General features: G+C 50.1%; 1 protein-coding gene across 3 annotated transcripts; it reads left to right on the forward strand.

Moving 5' to 3' along the window:
- The first annotated feature begins 364 nt into the window (after nt 1-364).
- Nucleotides 365-12,602, forward strand: Bgn (biglycan). 3 transcript variants are annotated; one of them, XM_034485300.2, is made up of 9 exons: nt 365-522; nt 7,731-7,982; nt 8,271-8,383; nt 8,932-9,145; nt 9,739-9,849; nt 9,998-10,091; nt 10,224-10,362; nt 11,236-11,462; nt 12,219-12,602. In XM_034485300.2, exons 2-8 carry the CDS (start codon nt 7,742-7,744, stop codon nt 11,431-11,433), a joined length of 1,110 nt encoding a protein of 369 aa, XP_034341191.1. In that variant the 5' UTR covers nt 365-522; nt 7,731-7,741; the 3' UTR covers nt 11,434-11,462; nt 12,219-12,602. The 3 variants fall into 3 exon arrangements, with proteins under 3 accessions (XP_034341191.1, XP_034341192.1, XP_076774946.1); XM_034485301.2 differs by having other exon boundaries at nt 12,299-12,602; XM_076918831.1 differs by having other exon boundaries at nt 11,236-12,602.
- Nucleotides 12,603-17,472: the final 4,870 nt, after the last annotated feature.

The raw sequence follows: 17,472 nt of genomic DNA on the forward strand, positions 1-17,472 counted from the left end.
TCTTCCTCTCACTTTCTTCTGCCTGGCAGCATGACAGCAAGCACCTCAGTGTCCCCTTTTAGACAGTGGAAAGTTTGGCTCTGTGAGACTATCTGCCCAAAGACACCAAGGGCCTGTCCCTAAGTAAGTGAATGTGTGTCCTTTCAAACTATGCTTGAGGCAGGGGCCAGGGTGGGGGGCGTGAGGAGGAGGGGTGCCACATAGCCCAGCCATCTACAAGAAAATTATTTCCTTTGAAGCTTCCAGGGGGCAGGCTTCCTGCCCCCTCCTTCCAGCTGCCCTTCCTCCCTCCTTTTCTCCCTCTCTGCTCCACTAGCCCCCTCCCTCCTTGTCTCCCTCTCCGCCCCGTCCCTCCCTGTCGGCCCGCCCGCCCAGCCTTTAGCCTCCCTCCCACCGCCTCTGTCTCCCTCTCTCCACGAACTGCCCAGGAGCGAGCAGCTGCTCCCGGTTGGCCCTGACGGACAGACAAACCAACAGTCCACCAACTAACCAGCCTGCACCTGGCTGCTTCCCCCTCCCCAGGTAGGGCCTGCTTAAGCCGGGAACTGACTCTACTCTCTCCACAAAGACCTCAATCTGTCCTCCCTGTATTCATTTCTGGCTATGCTGTACCCTCACCAACCAAAGATGTTGGCAATCCTGCTGTCTCCACACCAGCTCTTTTGCATCTATAGTCTTGCTGCCCCAGTGTCTACACTTTCACTGTCTCCTTGGGGCTCTCTGTATTCCCCCAGGGCACCCACCAAAGACTTTGTGTCCTTTTCATCAACACCACATTTCTGCCTCTTCTCCCCCTCACCCCCGCTTTTCCCTGATCTTTCTTCCTACCCTTCCTTTCCCTTTCCTCTCTGCCCATGCTCAGTTGCTAAGCTCACCTATGCTTTGCTTCTCTGCTTCTGGGGGTGGACAGGGAACTCCCCCGGGGGAACTGCCCAGAGCATCACTGAGGCAGGGCTGGGTGGATGGCATGCTAGCCCTATTCCTTCACGGCAGGGCCCAGGCACACCCTTCACTCCTGCTAGTCTTGCTCTCCCAGCTCAGCCTTTCTTGGGGTCTTGGCACCTGGCCAAGTCAGGGAAGATGGGGCCAATGCAAAACTCAGCACTGGCACAGACTCCACACTACTCCCTTGGAGTAGTCAGAGAGACTTGTGCTCCCAGGCACACTTCAGATACCTTGCCTAGATATTCCATACTCACCACAGACTAATGTTCTGCCTCCACCCTCTCCTGGGCAAGGTATGGGTCCACAGTGCCCCAGCTATAGGGGTCCTGGGTTGCCTGCCTAGTTACTTTAGTACTATCTGTTTCCAGAACCCTCTTGAGCTGAGATGCACAGTGGGCAGAAGATGGAATGGGGGTAGAAAATGGGGAAATTGTGCCATGTTCTCAGGGAGAAATGTGGCTTGGAGCCCTGAGGAACCTATCAAGGTAGTCAGAAGAAGAAGCAAGAGAAACAGAGTCAACTGGGCATTCACCAAGTCTGGTGAAGGTTGGGGGACTGGAGTACCATGTCACTAGACTAGGGGTGGAACCAGGCTCCCATCTGCCTAGAATAAGAGGTCCAGGACCCTGCAAGATGGAGCTGTAGGTGGGGCAAGCAGAGGAAATCTTCATTAGGCCAAGAGTATAGCACCTAGGTGACTCCAATTTCATGTTTAGAAGCTGCTGCCTCCCTAGTCTGCCAGTTTTCTGTCTTGTAATGACTGGAATTGAGAGAAGCTTAAGATGTTCCCTATGCCAGCAAGAGTCCCAAGGGCTGGCATCTGGACATGCAATCAGTTGCCAGTGCCACCTACACCCTAGGAGAGCTTGTGGGTGGGAAGGATTGCTTTGTGGAGACCATGACTATGTATTGCTGCTGAAGGCGAGAGGGGGATGAGCCTTTGAGGACAGGTAATGAGAATACACTTAATAGGAGGATGTGGGTCTGCCTCTAAGCTACACGGGCAAGGCAGCATGAGGAGGCTCTGATTCTGGCAGTAGAGAAGGCTCCATAGCCAGCTGGCCGCCTGGGTGTGGCAGCTGAGCCTCTCTGGCCCACTCCTACACTGGCTCTCTCTCCACCCCAAAGGACTTGAGTCTACCACTGCTTCTCTTCCTTACCCAAAACAAGGGCCAAAGTCCTACTACTTGCAAAGTGAATCTGAACCAGCTAATTTAGAAGCCCAGATGGGTCTGCCAGTCAGTGACCATAATGTCAAATAACTTTCTAGAACTGACCCAAATATTTTTTTCAGTCCCTCTAAAGTCCTAGGCTGTTGGGAGGTTGGCAACATGGTGGAATAGAAGGGAAGGGATGCTGTGGAGGTAAGAAAGAGCTTTTCTCAGCAATATTCTATAGCCCTCCAGTCACAGTGTCAAACCCTCTAAAGAGAGATTTATAATGAGGCTATATTTGACAATTTACACTGGGATCCTCTCCAGAGGACTTGATTCTTTGTTACCCTTTTTTGGGATGAAATGGGGACTAGACTCCATTCCAACTTCCCTTTTGCCTGGGCTCACCCACCAAGGTCTCTCATGTTCCCTGTACCATAAGTCTGTCCAGGAGGAAGTCACTTGTCCTTGGTTCCACAGGATTCTCAGCACACCTCCCCAATGAGGCCAAAATACCAAGGGCCTCTGATACTGCACCTACTGGAGTCCTCGGCTTCCTTGTTCACCCTCCCCACTACCTCCACACCCACCATTACTCCCTCCTGCTCTTTCTCCTTTGTCCCTGCTCTCAAATGCCCCATCCATTTTCTAGTGTGGCCCTCACATCCCAACAGTCCTGACAGTAGGTCTTCTCCATTGTAGGGAGGCCAGTTGGTTGTAGAGAGGCACCCCAGCACAGGACCTCACTCACACCAAGGAATAGGGGCAGTATGAATGAATGATCCTAGAAGACTGAAAATGATCTTGGCCTTTCCCAGCTGAATGCATAAGGCTGAATCCCACTCCAGCCAGAGGTCCTGGCAAGCAGCACAGAACCTGGTGTTGGTGAGAGAGTTTGAGAACCTCAAGACATGAGAAGAAAGGGGGCTCTTTGGGGTCTAGAACCTTTTGCCTTGCTACTAGTTCTCCAGGAGTGGGACTTGGGATGAGCAGGTAGACAGACAGACACAATGGCATCACAACCTGATTTTACCTCACTGTGAGGCCATGGGCAAGAGTTTGGGACAAATTCTCTGAGCCTACTAGATACCTATTAATGTTAACAGTGTCATGGTCACCAAAGATGGTGTAGGTAAAAAATATCACTCAAGTCTCACCATTGAGAAGTAACAACATCCTCCTGTTCTTTGAAAATTTGAGCACATGGTAAGAAGAAGCCCACACTTTGTTGGTAAGTGGGAGGAGATGGGCAGGCATATGGGTCAGTTGCAAGGGGACTAGGAAACCTAGTACCTCCAACTGATCAGGGTTATCTGCTGTCTGGCTCCTTTTCAGAAGTTTCTTGGTAGGGCAAGGAATGAGGGATAGAAGGCCCTCCTTTGATGCACCCAGCACCTCTGGTAAAGTCCACCCCCAATTCTGGTGGAGGGCTGTACCTGACTACCCAGCTACTCTGTCAGTACCACAGCCACAAGTAGTAAGATTTGGCCCTGGCCAACCTTGTGGCATGCAGGGAAGCACACATCCCATCACTCTATTTGACACTCAAGTGTTAGGCTGGAGCTAAATGACCTTAGAAGGCACCAGGAAGCAGGCCAAGTACAAGCTTACCTTTGGTGATCAGAGAAAAGAACAGTGCCTAATTGTCTCCTGTCTCCCATACATTTCTTCACCTGCACAGTCCCAGGATCCCAGCACAACTTGGTAGAAGCCAGCACCTTTCATTTATCAGAATTGAGGTAGGGTTGCTCAGCAGGGCCCAATGCCCAAGGAAGAGACTGCTGAGACTGCACTGGGTGTCTGCTCCTTGGCAGCTGCCAGCCCCACATCTGCAGGCAAGCTCTCAGAAGCTGCCAGACCTCAAGGCTTGTCCCTGCCGCCCTTGGCCTGGCCTGAATGTCTGGCACAACCCTTCCATGTTCTCATAGACTGCCAGCACGTCTTGCTTGGCTGTTGCCCAGAGCTATCCTGCGTGGAGAACTACACTGGCTTTCAGAGGGGCAGACAAGGAGGGCCCTATTTGGGGTGGTGGCACAAACTCCAGGAAGCCCAGTTCTTTCCCTTGTTCAACCTGTGGTCGCCAAGCTCAGCTCACCACGATGACCACTTTTTCCTTTGCTATGAGGAGCTGGTGCCCAGCAAGCTCAGAGCTCACTTTGATGGAGCACAAGAACATAGCCAAAGAATCCAACAAAGGTAAACTGAGGCCTGGAAGCACCAGTAGCAGGAGGAAGCAGGAGGAACTTTTTATAAGTTTTACAGGGTCTGTCCACAGAATGCCTCTTCCTGACTGCGACTTGGCCTTGGTTCTCAGTGTATGGGGATGAGGGATCAGTTTGAGGGAGTGGAAAAAGGGAGGCATGTGAGACTATCCATAACACCCCCTGTCACTAACACCCCACATGATGATTCTTCCCACCCCCTGACTTGCTGCATTGCCCACCTACAGATCCAGAGTTTCTCTCATCCATGGCCCAGCAGCAAGATTGAATGTTCAAACCCTAGAGCGACCAAAGCTAGACTCTGTAAACAGGGGTCTTAAGAGAAATCAGTTCCTATTTGTAGGCCTAGGTTCTCTCATCCATAAAGTGGTGCTACTGGTGGTGCAGACACCAAGAAAGGCTTCCTTCTGCACTCCCTTAACTTGATTGAATCACTTGTGGACTCTGTATTTGGCATGCTCCCTTCCCTGCAAAATATGGGTACTAAGTCTAGTGCCAGTTTTCTGAGTATAAATGAGGGCTGTACTAGGAAACCTGCCTGACCCTCACCCTTCAAGCCTTGAACTCTGAAAAAGCAGCCAAATTCTATCTTGCCTCTACATGGGCTTTGAGCCTTCTACCCCAGCTTGAGCCAGGAGCAGAACTAACACCAGGCTGGGATCTCCCCTGTATCACTCTCCTAGCCCTTTGTGCATCCCCACAGCATGTCCCCTCAAATCTAGTCTTATAAGCCCACCTAGGTTTCTGTAGCTCCTTTCTTTGGGTGGAGGAGGCTTTTAATCTGAAAAGGCTGCAGTGCCCACAACAAAACATCATGTTCTGAGTATCTGAGGGCCACAAGGCTTCCAGGGAGATTCCTACCTAGGGAAAGGATGCTTTGTGGAGATCTCCAGGCCACTCTATGTTCCAAAGCATCTGGGTTGGTTCCACACAGATGGTCCTCTGTCCAACTGCATCCCCAATCCATGTCATCTCTCCTGATCCTGGCCTGTGCAGGTGGACTGTGTATCTTGTAGCTCACCTGAGCAGAAATTCTAGCCCTAACTCTTCTTCCTACCGGATAGCAGCTTTGGCAGAGGGTGCAGGCAGAAGGGTGGTCAGTGCAGAGGACTGGGGGCATTACCTCACTTCTTCCCTGCCATTCCATCTTGCTGTCTGGCCTCCCTTCAACTTTTTTTTTGCCTGGTCTGGGCTGTTCCTGCTCCTCTTCTCAAGCCTTCTGGTCCATCTGCCCTGGGCAAGATCCTCACCTTGTCCTGGATAGTGCAGGCTAAGGGAGAACTGACCTTTCTAGGTACTCTGGAGCCAAGATCTTCTGAGGGATTCCCATGTTTTGCTAGGTCAGGCTTGGGTGGGCATCTTGAGACTACTTGGAAAAATGAGGGAGGCTGGACACTCCTTCAGCTGAGAACTTCCTGTGACCTCAGGAGTCATCAAAGAAATTGAGCAAAGCCATTCATTGTCTGTGTCCCCTACTTTGCTGTGTGACCTCTGGAGATCAGGAAGGCTGGTCTATTCTCTCCAGGAAGAACCTCTGCTCTAACCTCTGTGCAGGGCCTTTCTGTCCACTGGTATTAGATGGGAGCTAGGGAAGGCCTTGAGAACCACTGGGGTTCAGTCTGTGTGAATGCCACCTCTCCCACAAACCTAAGCATTTTAAGCAACAGCACAGGGTGAAATTTCTTCTGGGGCTGACAGCCATTAGATGGGCAGTGCTTGTGCCTAGGTCTAACCAAACCAGGATCTCCCAGCCCCCCCCTTCCACAAACACACACACACACACACCACCTACCTACCTACCTACCTACCTACCTACCTACCTACCTACCTGCTGGTGCTGAAGATTTCAAAGCAGCAAGCAGTCAGCCTAACCCCCTTGGCAGCTGGGTTCCTTCCACTTTTGCCTCTAGCAGTTGAGTTCAGATGGGCATATTTATCCCAGATGGAGCCCCAAATACCACTAAAATGTGCTCTGTAAGGGGACTCTTTGAGCTGGGGTTGCTTTAAGTCTTCAAGAGGCTAGGCTTCCTATCCACCCCACACCAGGGCAACCTCAGACATCCAAGCCTAGGAGGCTAGCAAGACCACCATGGATTCCCTATTTAGCAAATGAGGTAAAGTGACTGAAATACACACAGCCTTTGCCATGGAGTTGGGCAAAGAGGCATGGTAAGAGAGGCAGGGGCTCTGGCCTTGTCTTGCAGACTGCACCCTGCTTGGGTAGTTGAATGCAAAAGAAAGAAACAAGAGATGTGGGTGCTGGGACAGGCTCAGGCATTGCAGAGTCTCCACCCCCATCACACTGTCTCAGCCTGGGGGGCCTCCAGACAAGCCTGACCCTGCCCTGTTTCTCTGGCAGCAGTCTACTCTCCTTGGGATCTTCTCCAGGATGCCAGGTCCATGGGTACAAAGAGAGAGTAGAGGTAGATATTGAAGCCCAGAGTTTTGCACCCTGAGTCCTGGGGAATGAGAGAAAGGGAGATATGAAGTGTTGATCCCTCAATTCCCAAGGCCCTTGCTTGATGCTGCTACAGCACTGAAGAATCTATTTCCCCTCCCTGTCTCCCTTCCCCTCTTTCCTCCCCCTTTGCTCCCCCTTACCCTGCCTTCCTCTCCCTCTCCTCCTACTTGATGCCTTGGCCTCTGGATCTTCTCAGAGCAACATGGGCACTGTGGAGAGACTCAGGCAGTGAAGGGGTGACTCATTCATTGCCCAGTTAAACTAATAGCATCCAAATCTTCCAGGCTCGCTCTCAGAAAAGATGGCCTGTGGGGCCAATAGCTGGGCTTTCTTTCAGCTTCCAATTGACCTCACTGACCCCCAACCTCAGGCAGTGAAGTGGGCTGGGGGTGGGTGGGGCAGCCTTGAGCTAATTTTGAAGACATTTCATTGCCCAATGAAACCAAGTCCTTCCAGGAAAGGGAGGGGAGTGGAAAGAGGCCTCCTGGCCAGCCAACACTCCTACCCTGACTAGTGCCTCTTACTCAGGCTTCCCCGCCCTCTCTCTGCTGCCATCTAGCCATCTCTGATGAGGGTTGGGGAAATTCTCTGTTTCTGTCTCTGTCTCTGTCTCTGTCTCTCTCTGTTTCTCTCTGTTTCTCTGTCTCTCTGTCTCCGTCTCTGTCTCTATCTCTGTCTCTCTGTCTCTCTCTCTCTGTCTCTGTCTCTCTCTCTCTCTCTCTCTCTGTGTGTGTGTGTGTGTGTGTGTGTGTGTGTGTGTGTGTGTTGGTGTGTCTCACACAGACAGGGGATGGAGGGAAGAGAGAGAGAGAGAGAGAGAGAGAGAGAGAGAGAGAGAGAGAAGAACCCTAGCTACTGCTGCTGGGAGGATAAACTGAAGACAGCAGGAAAGGGTCCAGATGGTGGTGCTGGTGTTGACCTAAAGCTCTTCTCACTTTTCGCTCACAGGAACATTGACCATGCGTCCCCTGTGGCTACTCACCTTGCTGCTGGCACTGAGCCAGGCCTTGCCCTTTGAGCAGAAGGGCTTCTGGGACTTCACCTTGGATGATGGGCTGCTCATGATGAATGATGAGGAGGCTTCAGGCTCAGACACCACTTCAGGTGTCCCCGACCTGGACTCTCTCACACCTACCTTCAGTGCCATGTGTCCTTTTGGTTGCCACTGCCACCTGCGTGTTGTTCAGTGCTCTGACTTGGGTGAGTCACTAGGCAGTTAGGGTGAGAGTGTACAGAGAAGCACAGGTCCTGTCTGGGAGCTCCTAATAAAAAGGGCACATGGGCTATCCTGTGAGATTGGTTTAGAATGGTAGGAGTGGGGAGGTTGAGTCACCACAGGCTAAGGTGTTTGAGGGTGCTCAGAGTCCCTGCATTTGTCCCAGTGTCTTTGTGTGTGTCCATATGCATGTGTGTGCCCACCCCTTTACACCAGCTGTAACAACAGACTGGATGAGCCAGGCTTATGTTGGTGATGGTGCTGGCCCCCAGGTCTGAAGACTGTGCCCAAGGAGATCTCACCTGACACCACACTGCTAGACCTGCAGAACAATGACATCTCTGAGCTCCGCAAGGATGACTTCAAAGGCCTCCAGCACCTATATGTAAGCCTTGTCCTGCTCCCTGCCCTTTCTGAGGAGCTAGGAGGCGTTTGATGTTCCTATGGCTTGGAAGAGGGATGCTCAAAAATGAGGCTGGGAAGAGGGATGCTCACAAATGAGGCTTGGAAGAGGGTCTGGGGGACCAATGGAGTCCTGAGATAAGTCTGGAGTTGGCTGGAATGAGAACATCCAAAACCATGCATTTATGTATTATGTATTATTTATTATGTATGGGTACAAGACAAAATCCATCAGGTTCCACTTTTGACAGAAAGCTTTGCATTTTGTTGACTCCTCTGAACAACACAGAAAGAGTGTATGCTTAAGAGTAGCTCTTAGCATACTTTGCTAGGCAGTGATGGCATTACCAAGGCAGCTTGGAGCTAACCTCAGCTCCTTGCCTTGCACTCTACTCATAAACACAGACTGATCCATGAGACCAAAGAGGTTCAGATGTCTCTCAAGTGCCATCCGTAGCAAGTTCAGGAGACAGAGGAAAAGGGAGGTGGAGTGGGCTGGGGTGCTCACCTTGGTTGCCTGCCCTGCTTTAGGCCCTGGTCTTGGTAAACAATAAGATCTCCAAGATCCATGAGAAGGCTTTTAGCCCTCTTCGGAAGCTGCAGAAACTCTACATCTCCAAGAACCACCTAGTGGAGATTCCTCCCAACCTGCCCAGCTCCCTGGTAGAGCTACGAATCCATGACAACCGTATCCGCAAAGTGCCCAAGGGCGTGTTCAGCGGGCTCCGGAACATGAACTGCATTGGTGAGACTAGTCTGTACCTCGGCTTTAGGCATAAAGGAGGCAGGTAGAGGAGATCTCTTTCAGCCAGAACAGCTGGGTCCTGGGCTGTCCCATGTAGTCATAGAAAAGCCCTGTGTGCTTCAGAATGTTCCAGATGCTTGTTTCAGGACACGAAGACTGTGGTGGCTATAAAGGCTTAGTTAAAGAAAGAGTCTCAAAAATAGTCTAAAAGAAGACCGGTATGTTTCTGGAAAAAAAAAAAAAAAACAATATGGGCAAAAGGAAGGTATAGGACACAGGAAGACTGGACTGGGAAAGAAGGGAGAAGGGCAGTGGACCACCACAGCAGCTGGAGTTGGATAGCTTTCTGACTTTATTTCTGGGTCCCCCTATTGCTTTTCCTATTGCTTCCCAGCTCCCAGAGACCAAGAACAGTGGCAGAGACCTTGAGCTAGTCAAGTTGAACAGCTGGAATTTGTAGTTAGTTAGCCGGGCAAATTCATAACCCGCTTTCTAAGGAAGTGGGAAGAGCCAGCGATCAGCAGAGTTCTAGTCCAGAAAAGAACAGGCTCTGATAGTGATTGGCTTCAGGGCTGACAGGACTTCTCTCCTAGAGATGGGTGGGAATCCCCTGGAGAACAGTGGCTTTGAACCAGGAGCCTTTGATGGCCTGAAGCTCAACTACTTGCGCATCTCAGAGGCTAAGCTCACTGGCATCCCCAAAGGTAGGAGAATGTCAATACCCAACCTCCAAAAGCATCGATGGGCCTTGCCCAGTGTACTTGAGCAGGGCCCTGTTCCTGGAGTGGAGAATGGGCCTTCTATCTGCCCCAGACCCGTCACTTACCTCCCAGCATGCTCTCTTCTGGGTAGATCTCCCTGAGACCCTGAATGAACTTCACCTGGACCACAACAAAATTCAGGCTATTGAGCTGGAGGACCTACTTCGATACTCCAAGCTGTACAGGTGGGGCTGGGGCAGCCCCTGGGGCCTGCAGGGATCCATTAGCAAATGGGGCAGGTTATAGGGTGGCACCCAAGTCCCTGTGCTGCTCCTCTTCCCCCAGCCTCTGACAACCTCTAATTCATTTATCTTCAGGCTAGGCTTAGGCCACAATCAGATTCGGATGATTGAGAATGGGAGCCTGAGTTTTCTGCCTACCCTGAGGGAACTTCACTTGGACAACAACAAGCTGTCCCGGGTGCCTGCTGGCCTCCCAGATCTCAAGCTCCTCCAGGTGAGAGCTGGCTCTCCAAGACTAGATGGGGTATTGTAGAAGGACCATTCTCTGCACCAGCCTCTTAACTTCCTGGATCCCCTGATCCCCTTTTTACAGGGGCCCAGGGTAGAGAGCAGAACAGGACCTAGATTCTCTTCTGTGTCTCATGTCTTCATTCAGGCCTCAGTGGAACAGTGTCTGCTTCCTGTTTGTGTGGAGGCAGCGCTAACGCCCATCTGTAGGGTGTTTGGGGAAAGACAGTCTCCCTCCCTGACTTATCTTCCAAACACATGAGCAACTAGGTCTTTCCCAATCTTATTCTAGACTTCAATGTTTACCTCAGATCCACTTAATGGTAGAAAGCACATTCATCCTCCTCTAGGGCAGCGCAGCCCACACTAGGCTGAGAGCACCCTCTAGTGGCCAGTAACCTTTCTACCACCAGTGAGCTCCTAACGGAAGGCACCATCTCCTACAGAGATAATCATGTCAGGATCAATGTTTGCTTCCTACAGCCTCATTCTACCAAACACAGCCTCCACCCATGCACCCCAACTCACCACTTGCTTACACTTCACTTGAGCCCTTTATTCTGACCTGGGTCCAGCCAAATACCAATGCCCTAACCAGAGCATACACCCACTCACATACTCTGGTATGCCCTCCTCTCAACCCTAAGAATAATCACCTGACCTTCGAAGGGTGATTATGAAATGACACTAAGAAGTAGTTGATGGGATCCAATGTGGAGGGAAACCTGACCTTTCTTACATCTACCCTCCATCTTGCCTATAACTTACAGCAACTATCCAGGCTGGGACAGATTGGGATGGGTGGTCTGTGGTACTGATCCCCGAACAAAAGCCCCAGATACATTCCCTCTGCCCCCAGGTTGTCTATCTGCATTCCAACAACATCACTAAGGTGGGCATCAACGACTTCTGTCCCATGGGCTTCGGAGTCAAGAGGGCCTACTATAATGGCATCAGCCTCTTCAACAACCCTGTGCCCTACTGGGAAGTGCAACCTGCCACCTTCCGCTGTGTCACTGATCGCCTAGCCATCCAATTTGGAAATTATAAGAAGTAGAGGCAGTGGTAGCCACCATGATGGCCTTGGTGAGAGTCTCTGAGGAACATACCTAGATGTTCCACAGGGGAAGGGGAAGCAAAGAAGCAACACCTTTGTTCCCCAATGTTAACTCACTGCCCTACCACAGCTTCCCCCTGACTCCTAAGCATGCATGTATACACATGGCCTGGCCCCCTCACCCATTTCCCTCAGCCTTTGAGATTTAACACTCACCCACCATGTCCACTCAGAGACTCCCTATAAATCTTCCTTCTTGTTCATCCTGAAACTCAGATGTTTGTGGCAAGAGGGGCTAGCAGGGATGGACAGAGCACACTGCCACAGCCACTGTTCCATCCAGGCATGTGTTCCTCCTCTTCCTTGCCCATGTCTGACTTCTAGCTCTCCTGGGCTCTGCTTGCTGCACTTATCCTCTGATGATCTCTCTTCAACAGGTTCACTACCTGGCCATCCCAGCCACCACCTTGCTCTACTAACTCCTGGCTCACTCTCTCTCTGTCTCCAATCCTGTTATGCTTCCTGGCACTTTTCTTCCTTCTGGGATTATAGATCTGTCTCCTGCCATCTCTGGACCTAGTTCATATCTCTCTGTCTTTGTCTCTTTCTGTATTTCTTCATCTATATCTCTGTCTGTCTCTATTTCTGTCTCTGTCTCTGTGTGTCTCTCTGTCTTTGTATCTGTCTCTCTGACACACACACACAAACCACACCACACACACACACACACACACACACACACACACACACTGACCATCTGCTCCAGGCTGCTTTCTGCTTCACAGGTCTCTGGCCAGTCCCTGCACAAACAAATATGGGGCAACTGTCTTGCTTATTGCCCTACTCACCACTTGACCCTTCCCAGCCCTGGAGGAAGCTGGAAGGTGGAGGCCCAGAATCCTGTCCATATTGTCCAGGAAAGGTTCCATACTCTGCTATCAAGATGAGGATCAGGAAGCTTCCTAGCCCCTGGAGAGGCTCAGCAGGCCACCAGAGCCCCCAGAACCAGTTTGCATTAGCCCCTGCCCTCTCCCCAAGATGGCTAAGTCCCCTCCCTGACCCCTGGGTCCCTGCTGTGGTAGGAGGTGGTGCTCAGTTGCACCTAGCAGAAGAGAGTGCTGCTTATGAGGTCAGTTGTCTCTCAATTAAAGAAACACTGTGCAATACGACTCTGTGTGCCATTTCTTTGGGACATCACTTGGCATCAAGAGGAGACCAGAGGTGAAGCAAGGCCCTCCACAGGACACCTCAAAGGCTCTGCCTTTTCATGCCCAGTTTCCATCCTTATGCTTCCTCTTCATTCTTGCCCTTGCCCTCAGAAGAAGGCTCTTCTCACCCTCAGGTCCAGAACTATAGAAACACTTCCCAAATGACCAGACATAAGGCCTAGTCCCTAACTACTTTCCCCTACTTTCTTGGTCATTCCATTGCCTCAACTGTTCTTAAGCTGGACCCAAAAAATCAGGCCACACTGAGGTGTCATCTGTTCTCCCAGAGTGGAGCATTTGTCAAGGACCTGCTGGCTATGGGATACCAATCTAGGACCTACTCCCTTCAGGATGGGAGCTTCAATACCCTAACAATTCTGTCTCTGTCTAGATGGAATGAGAAGAAAAAAGTAATGCCAAAACACTGTTGTAGTCTGAGCTATGACTAGTACCTGTGCTAACTCTAAGAAAGGGCAGAGGGGAGGAGCCCTTCGCCTTGGCCAGTATATTGGTATAGCTACTTGGGCCAACCTGGCTTGCCTTTCCACCAGTACTACATAGATCCCTGAGAGCTGAGAGTAAGTTGGAGCTAAATCCTGAAGGAGGCTCCAGTTTGGGTCCATGGAAACATACCCACTGGGGACACAAGCTGCCCTGGAAAGTAACAGACCCCCAGAAGACTGAAGTGGGCCCGAGCTAAGCCCAAGGCCTTCTGTTTAGGTCATGGGAACTGGGCCTTCCCTATACAGCAACAGCCAGGCAGCAAAAATAGAGCACCAAGGCCAGTGTGAGTGGCAGGCCAGAAGGGGTGCACTCAGAGACAAGCTTGTAGCTTCTCACAACTATACCCTTGTGGTCCAGCAACCAGGGTACCCAGTGTCCTCAGGTTTCTCCTTTTGGGGGTGGGAGGCACCGCCCAGTGTTGTGGCCCAGCGATAGAATGTCACCCAGCAGCATCATAGCACTATTCTGGGGCATGTGCTCCACAGCCTGGCAATCTCTGCTGAGCTGGGCAGACACAGGGCAAGGGCACTGGCCAAAGGCCAGGAGTCAGGGCCTCAATCTGGTCCCCATGCTGGTGGGAAGGAGGGGCAAGTGGCAAGGGAGCCCTGGTGGAAACAGAAAGATGAAGCCCTCAGTGTGTTTCTCTGGGTAGGGGTGTTCTGGGGGCAGGATTCATTTCAACAGGTCCTCCATATAGTCATGCTACATCTGCCTTCTGTTCCTGTCTCTCTCTATATAGCTATTATTTACCTTTCCTCCTCCTCCTCCTCCTCCTCCTCCTCCTCCTCCTCCTCCTCCTCCTCTTCTTCTTCTTCTTCTTCTTCTTCTTCTTCTTCTTCTTCTTCTTCTTCTTCTTCTTCTTCTTTTCTCTTCAATTCAGCTCTCTCTCATTTCAGAAAAGCTTGCAAGGCTATCCTCTGCAGGTTTCAGATCAGGTACCCAGTAGGGTAGTGCAACCACCACCAGCTGAGGGGACAAGTGTTATATAGGTGTTAAATTCAGAGAAAGAATTCCACAGACAGCTCTATACTATCTAGACCAAAAGCTGTAAGGCCTGAGGCAGGAGCCCATGAGACTGGTAGGCCATGGTTAAAGGATGACTCCATCTTCAGAACTCTTGATCTTAGCTACAGGGATAAATCCCTCTGCCTTATGACTGGAGAGATGAATCAGCAATTATGACCATTTGGTGCTCTTGCAGAGGACCCAGGTGTGGTTCCCAGCTCCCACATTGGGCAGCTTACAATCAGGAGGATCCAAATCTCCTCTTCTAGGCATCAAATGCCTTCTTGTGTAGATACCAGGCTTGCATGTGGTGCATGCACATATACTTAGGCACACACATATGCATAAAAATACATAAATCTTCATATATATATATATATATATATATATATATATATATATATAAATTCTTCAGCTTCACTTTACTATTGAGTACATTTCAAATTATTAGACAATAATGAACTGAAGGCAAGAGAATCAGGAGTTCAAGAATGGCCTTAGTTACATGAGACTTGGTCTCAAAAGCCCACAGTTAACATTAAAATAGTCACCTACTGTCATTTTCTTTGGGTTGGAAGATAGGGTTATATCCTGGGCACTGCCTTTGGTCATAGGAAGCCCTATGGTGGTGATTCTGTAGAGCACAGAGGACAAGTTCCAGCCCAACATTTGCTTGTGAGTACCTGGACTTTAGGACAGACTGAATGAGGAATGAAAGGAAGAGTACATTACAGGGTCATGGCACCAAAGCAGTCTGATGTGCTGAGCAGGGTACGATGTGGTAAGGGAGAAAGAGCTGTGAGCACCAGAGCTACCAAAGGCAGTGGGCATGTTCATATGGGACTCAAAGCAGAGGCCAGCTAGGCAGCCATAAGACTGGTGAACATTCACATGTGAACACACGAACACACTGAGACAAAAATGCATAGATGCACACACAAGATTGTGCATGAATATGCATGAATATGTGCAAACATATGAGCACACAAGCAGCACAGAGAGCAACACACAAGCATAAAAATACAAATTAACACACACACAAGTACACACAAGCACATATGCACATACAAGCCAGTGTGTGAAGACAGAAGCTTATGTGCATAATGTGCATACAAACCTAGGAATGCACACACTAATGATACACAACATTGGCACACATGTATACGTGAACATACACATAAGGCAAACATATACCTACACAGGCATGCCTATTCATGCACTGCACACAGAGCACCACACAAATAGACACATCAGCATGTAGAAGTATATACACAGGTGCATAGTAATGTGTCATTGGAAACCTATAAACAGGGTAGCTGCCAAGGAGTGGTCTTTGAGAGGCATGGGGCTGGGAAAAGGGATTTTTTTCTGAGCACTTACTACAGGTCAAGTGCCTTCTGCATTCAGTGGGTCCCAGCTGGAGCCTAAGCCAAATCTACTGCTTAGGTTTAAACAAGTCAGATCTTGTAGAAGGGGAAATTGGCCAAGTATCCTAGACCAGGGCCTAGATGGAAACAGGGACCCTGGGGAGAAAATCCCTCCTTGAGAGTCTGAGGGAAGAAGGTTAAAGGCCTGGGAATGGGGGCAGCAGGGCTGCTCTGAGAGTGTAGACTCCAGGCTCTCCCCATGAGCTCCAGACTCTTCTATGCACTCTGGGCTCTCTCAGGAAAACAGAGACCATATAAGAGGTAAAGATTCTATTCTGAACGTAATAAGGTAGAGCCTTTGTTTCCCTTGGCTTCTGAGGACACACATACCTTGGGAACCCAAAGAATCCAAAGTCACCTGGTGCTGAATGGTGCCAGTGCCCACCACACAAGAGGTGACTAGGGAAGAAGGTATGTAACACACACACACACACACACACACACACACACACACACACCCCAAAACATAGCTTACCAGGGTTTTCCAGAAGTTCCAAGTATGGAATCTACTGAGGCCAAGCAGGCTGAGAGGTTGTAGGTGTGCAGTGGACAATCAGTTGAAAGGTGACTCTCCTTGATGACTAAGTTGAGGTTTATATGATTATCCTGGGACCTCTGTGACAAATGATCACAGATATCAAAAAAGTATAATTTATTCTTTTGTAGTTCAGGAGTTATTGCAACAGGGAGGTACATCTTTGGCGAGATCTATGAGGACATATATTGCCTCTTGTAGCACCTGGTGACTCCTGGTTTCCTTATTTGGTGGCTACTTCACTGAGCCTCTGTTGTTCATGATCTCTGGCTCTATGTGCATGGAAAATTTCTCTGCCTCTTTCTTAGAAGGACACTCTCATTGAACTTAGGGTCTGCATGAAGCACCAGAGAGCATCTCCTCAGCTCACCATTCTTCATTTAGTCACATCTGCAAAAACCCTATTTTCAAATAAAGCCTGTTCCAGCTGTGAGAATCAGCCAGGATAGTTCTTTGGGTTGTTGTCAACCTGCTCTAGGCTTTCAGCTGAACATTGACCTTGAAGCCTGGGGGTGGGGGTGGGGGGTTGGAGCTGTGGTGTCAGCCTGGAAAGATTAGAGATAAAAGTGGGGTTAGAACAGGGTCCACCAAAGGGACTAGGTATCTGGGCCCCACCAAAAAACTGCCATCCCAGAGGGGGCTTTTGACAGTCACACCAAGTGGCAGAAGGGAAATTGAACAGACAGGGAGCATGACCTAGAGGCCAATGAAAGCAAGGTGGTCAGCCAAAGGGTCTATAGAGGGGGTGCCTGGTAGTAGTAACAGAGAATGAACTTAGGATTCAGGAAAGCAAGAGGGGTTGGGCATAAGGAAGCCAGCTGGAGAGTGGCCAGCTAGCTGCTTCCTACAAGTTTCTTAGGCTAAGGTGACCTTTTTTGAGGTTGCCCAAAAGTAGCCATGAACAACATAGGAGAGGACCAAGATTAGACCCTGGAGTGCCTGGTCCAGATACTGTGTGCTTAAGGGTAGGACCAAGAGGAAAAGAGGAAAGGGGACAGGAAGGAAACAAAGAATCAGCTCTAGTGGCTGTTCCCATCATGGACATCTCTGGATCTGGCTCCCTAAAGACGCTCAGTGTAGGGAACTGGGACAGACCTTGGTGTAAGGAACATTCTAGCAAAAACCACCAGGAACCTGTTCCTCTCTCTTCTTACTCTGGAGCTAAGGCCTTCAAGCCTCAAAGGAGACCCAGTCTGATGAGTTGGGCTGGTTCCAATTTGAGTTTCCCTATTCTAGGCAGTAGAAGTCATAGTGTGCCATAGGGCTCTGAAAGTATACCCAGTCACTAAAGAACCAGCTGCTAGTTCTAAGCATGTCCAAGTTCCAGGATAGCTACGGAGCCTCTAGCAGAGCTATAGCC

Source organism: Arvicanthis niloticus, chromosome X, assembly GCF_011762505.2.
Source record: "Arvicanthis niloticus isolate mArvNil1 chromosome X, mArvNil1.pat.X, whole genome shotgun sequence".
NCBI lineage: Eukaryota > Metazoa > Chordata > Mammalia > Rodentia > Muridae > Arvicanthis > Arvicanthis niloticus.

What these genes read in the sequence shown, in the direction of transcription:
- Bgn (XM_076918831.1), top strand. Translation starts at nt 7,742, where the DNA reads ATGCGTCCCCTGTGGCTACTCACCTTGCTGCTGGCACTGAGCCAGGCC. An exon ending in TGTTCAGTGCTCTGACTTGG is followed by an intron (nt 7,983 to 8,270) that starts GTGAGTCACTAG and finishes GCTGGCCCCCAG; the next exon opens with GTCTGAAGACTGTGCCCAAG. An exon ending in AAGGCCTCCAGCACCTATAT is followed by an intron (nt 8,384 to 8,931) that starts GTAAGCCTTGTC and finishes GCCCTGCTTTAG; the next exon opens with GCCCTGGTCTTGGTAAACAA.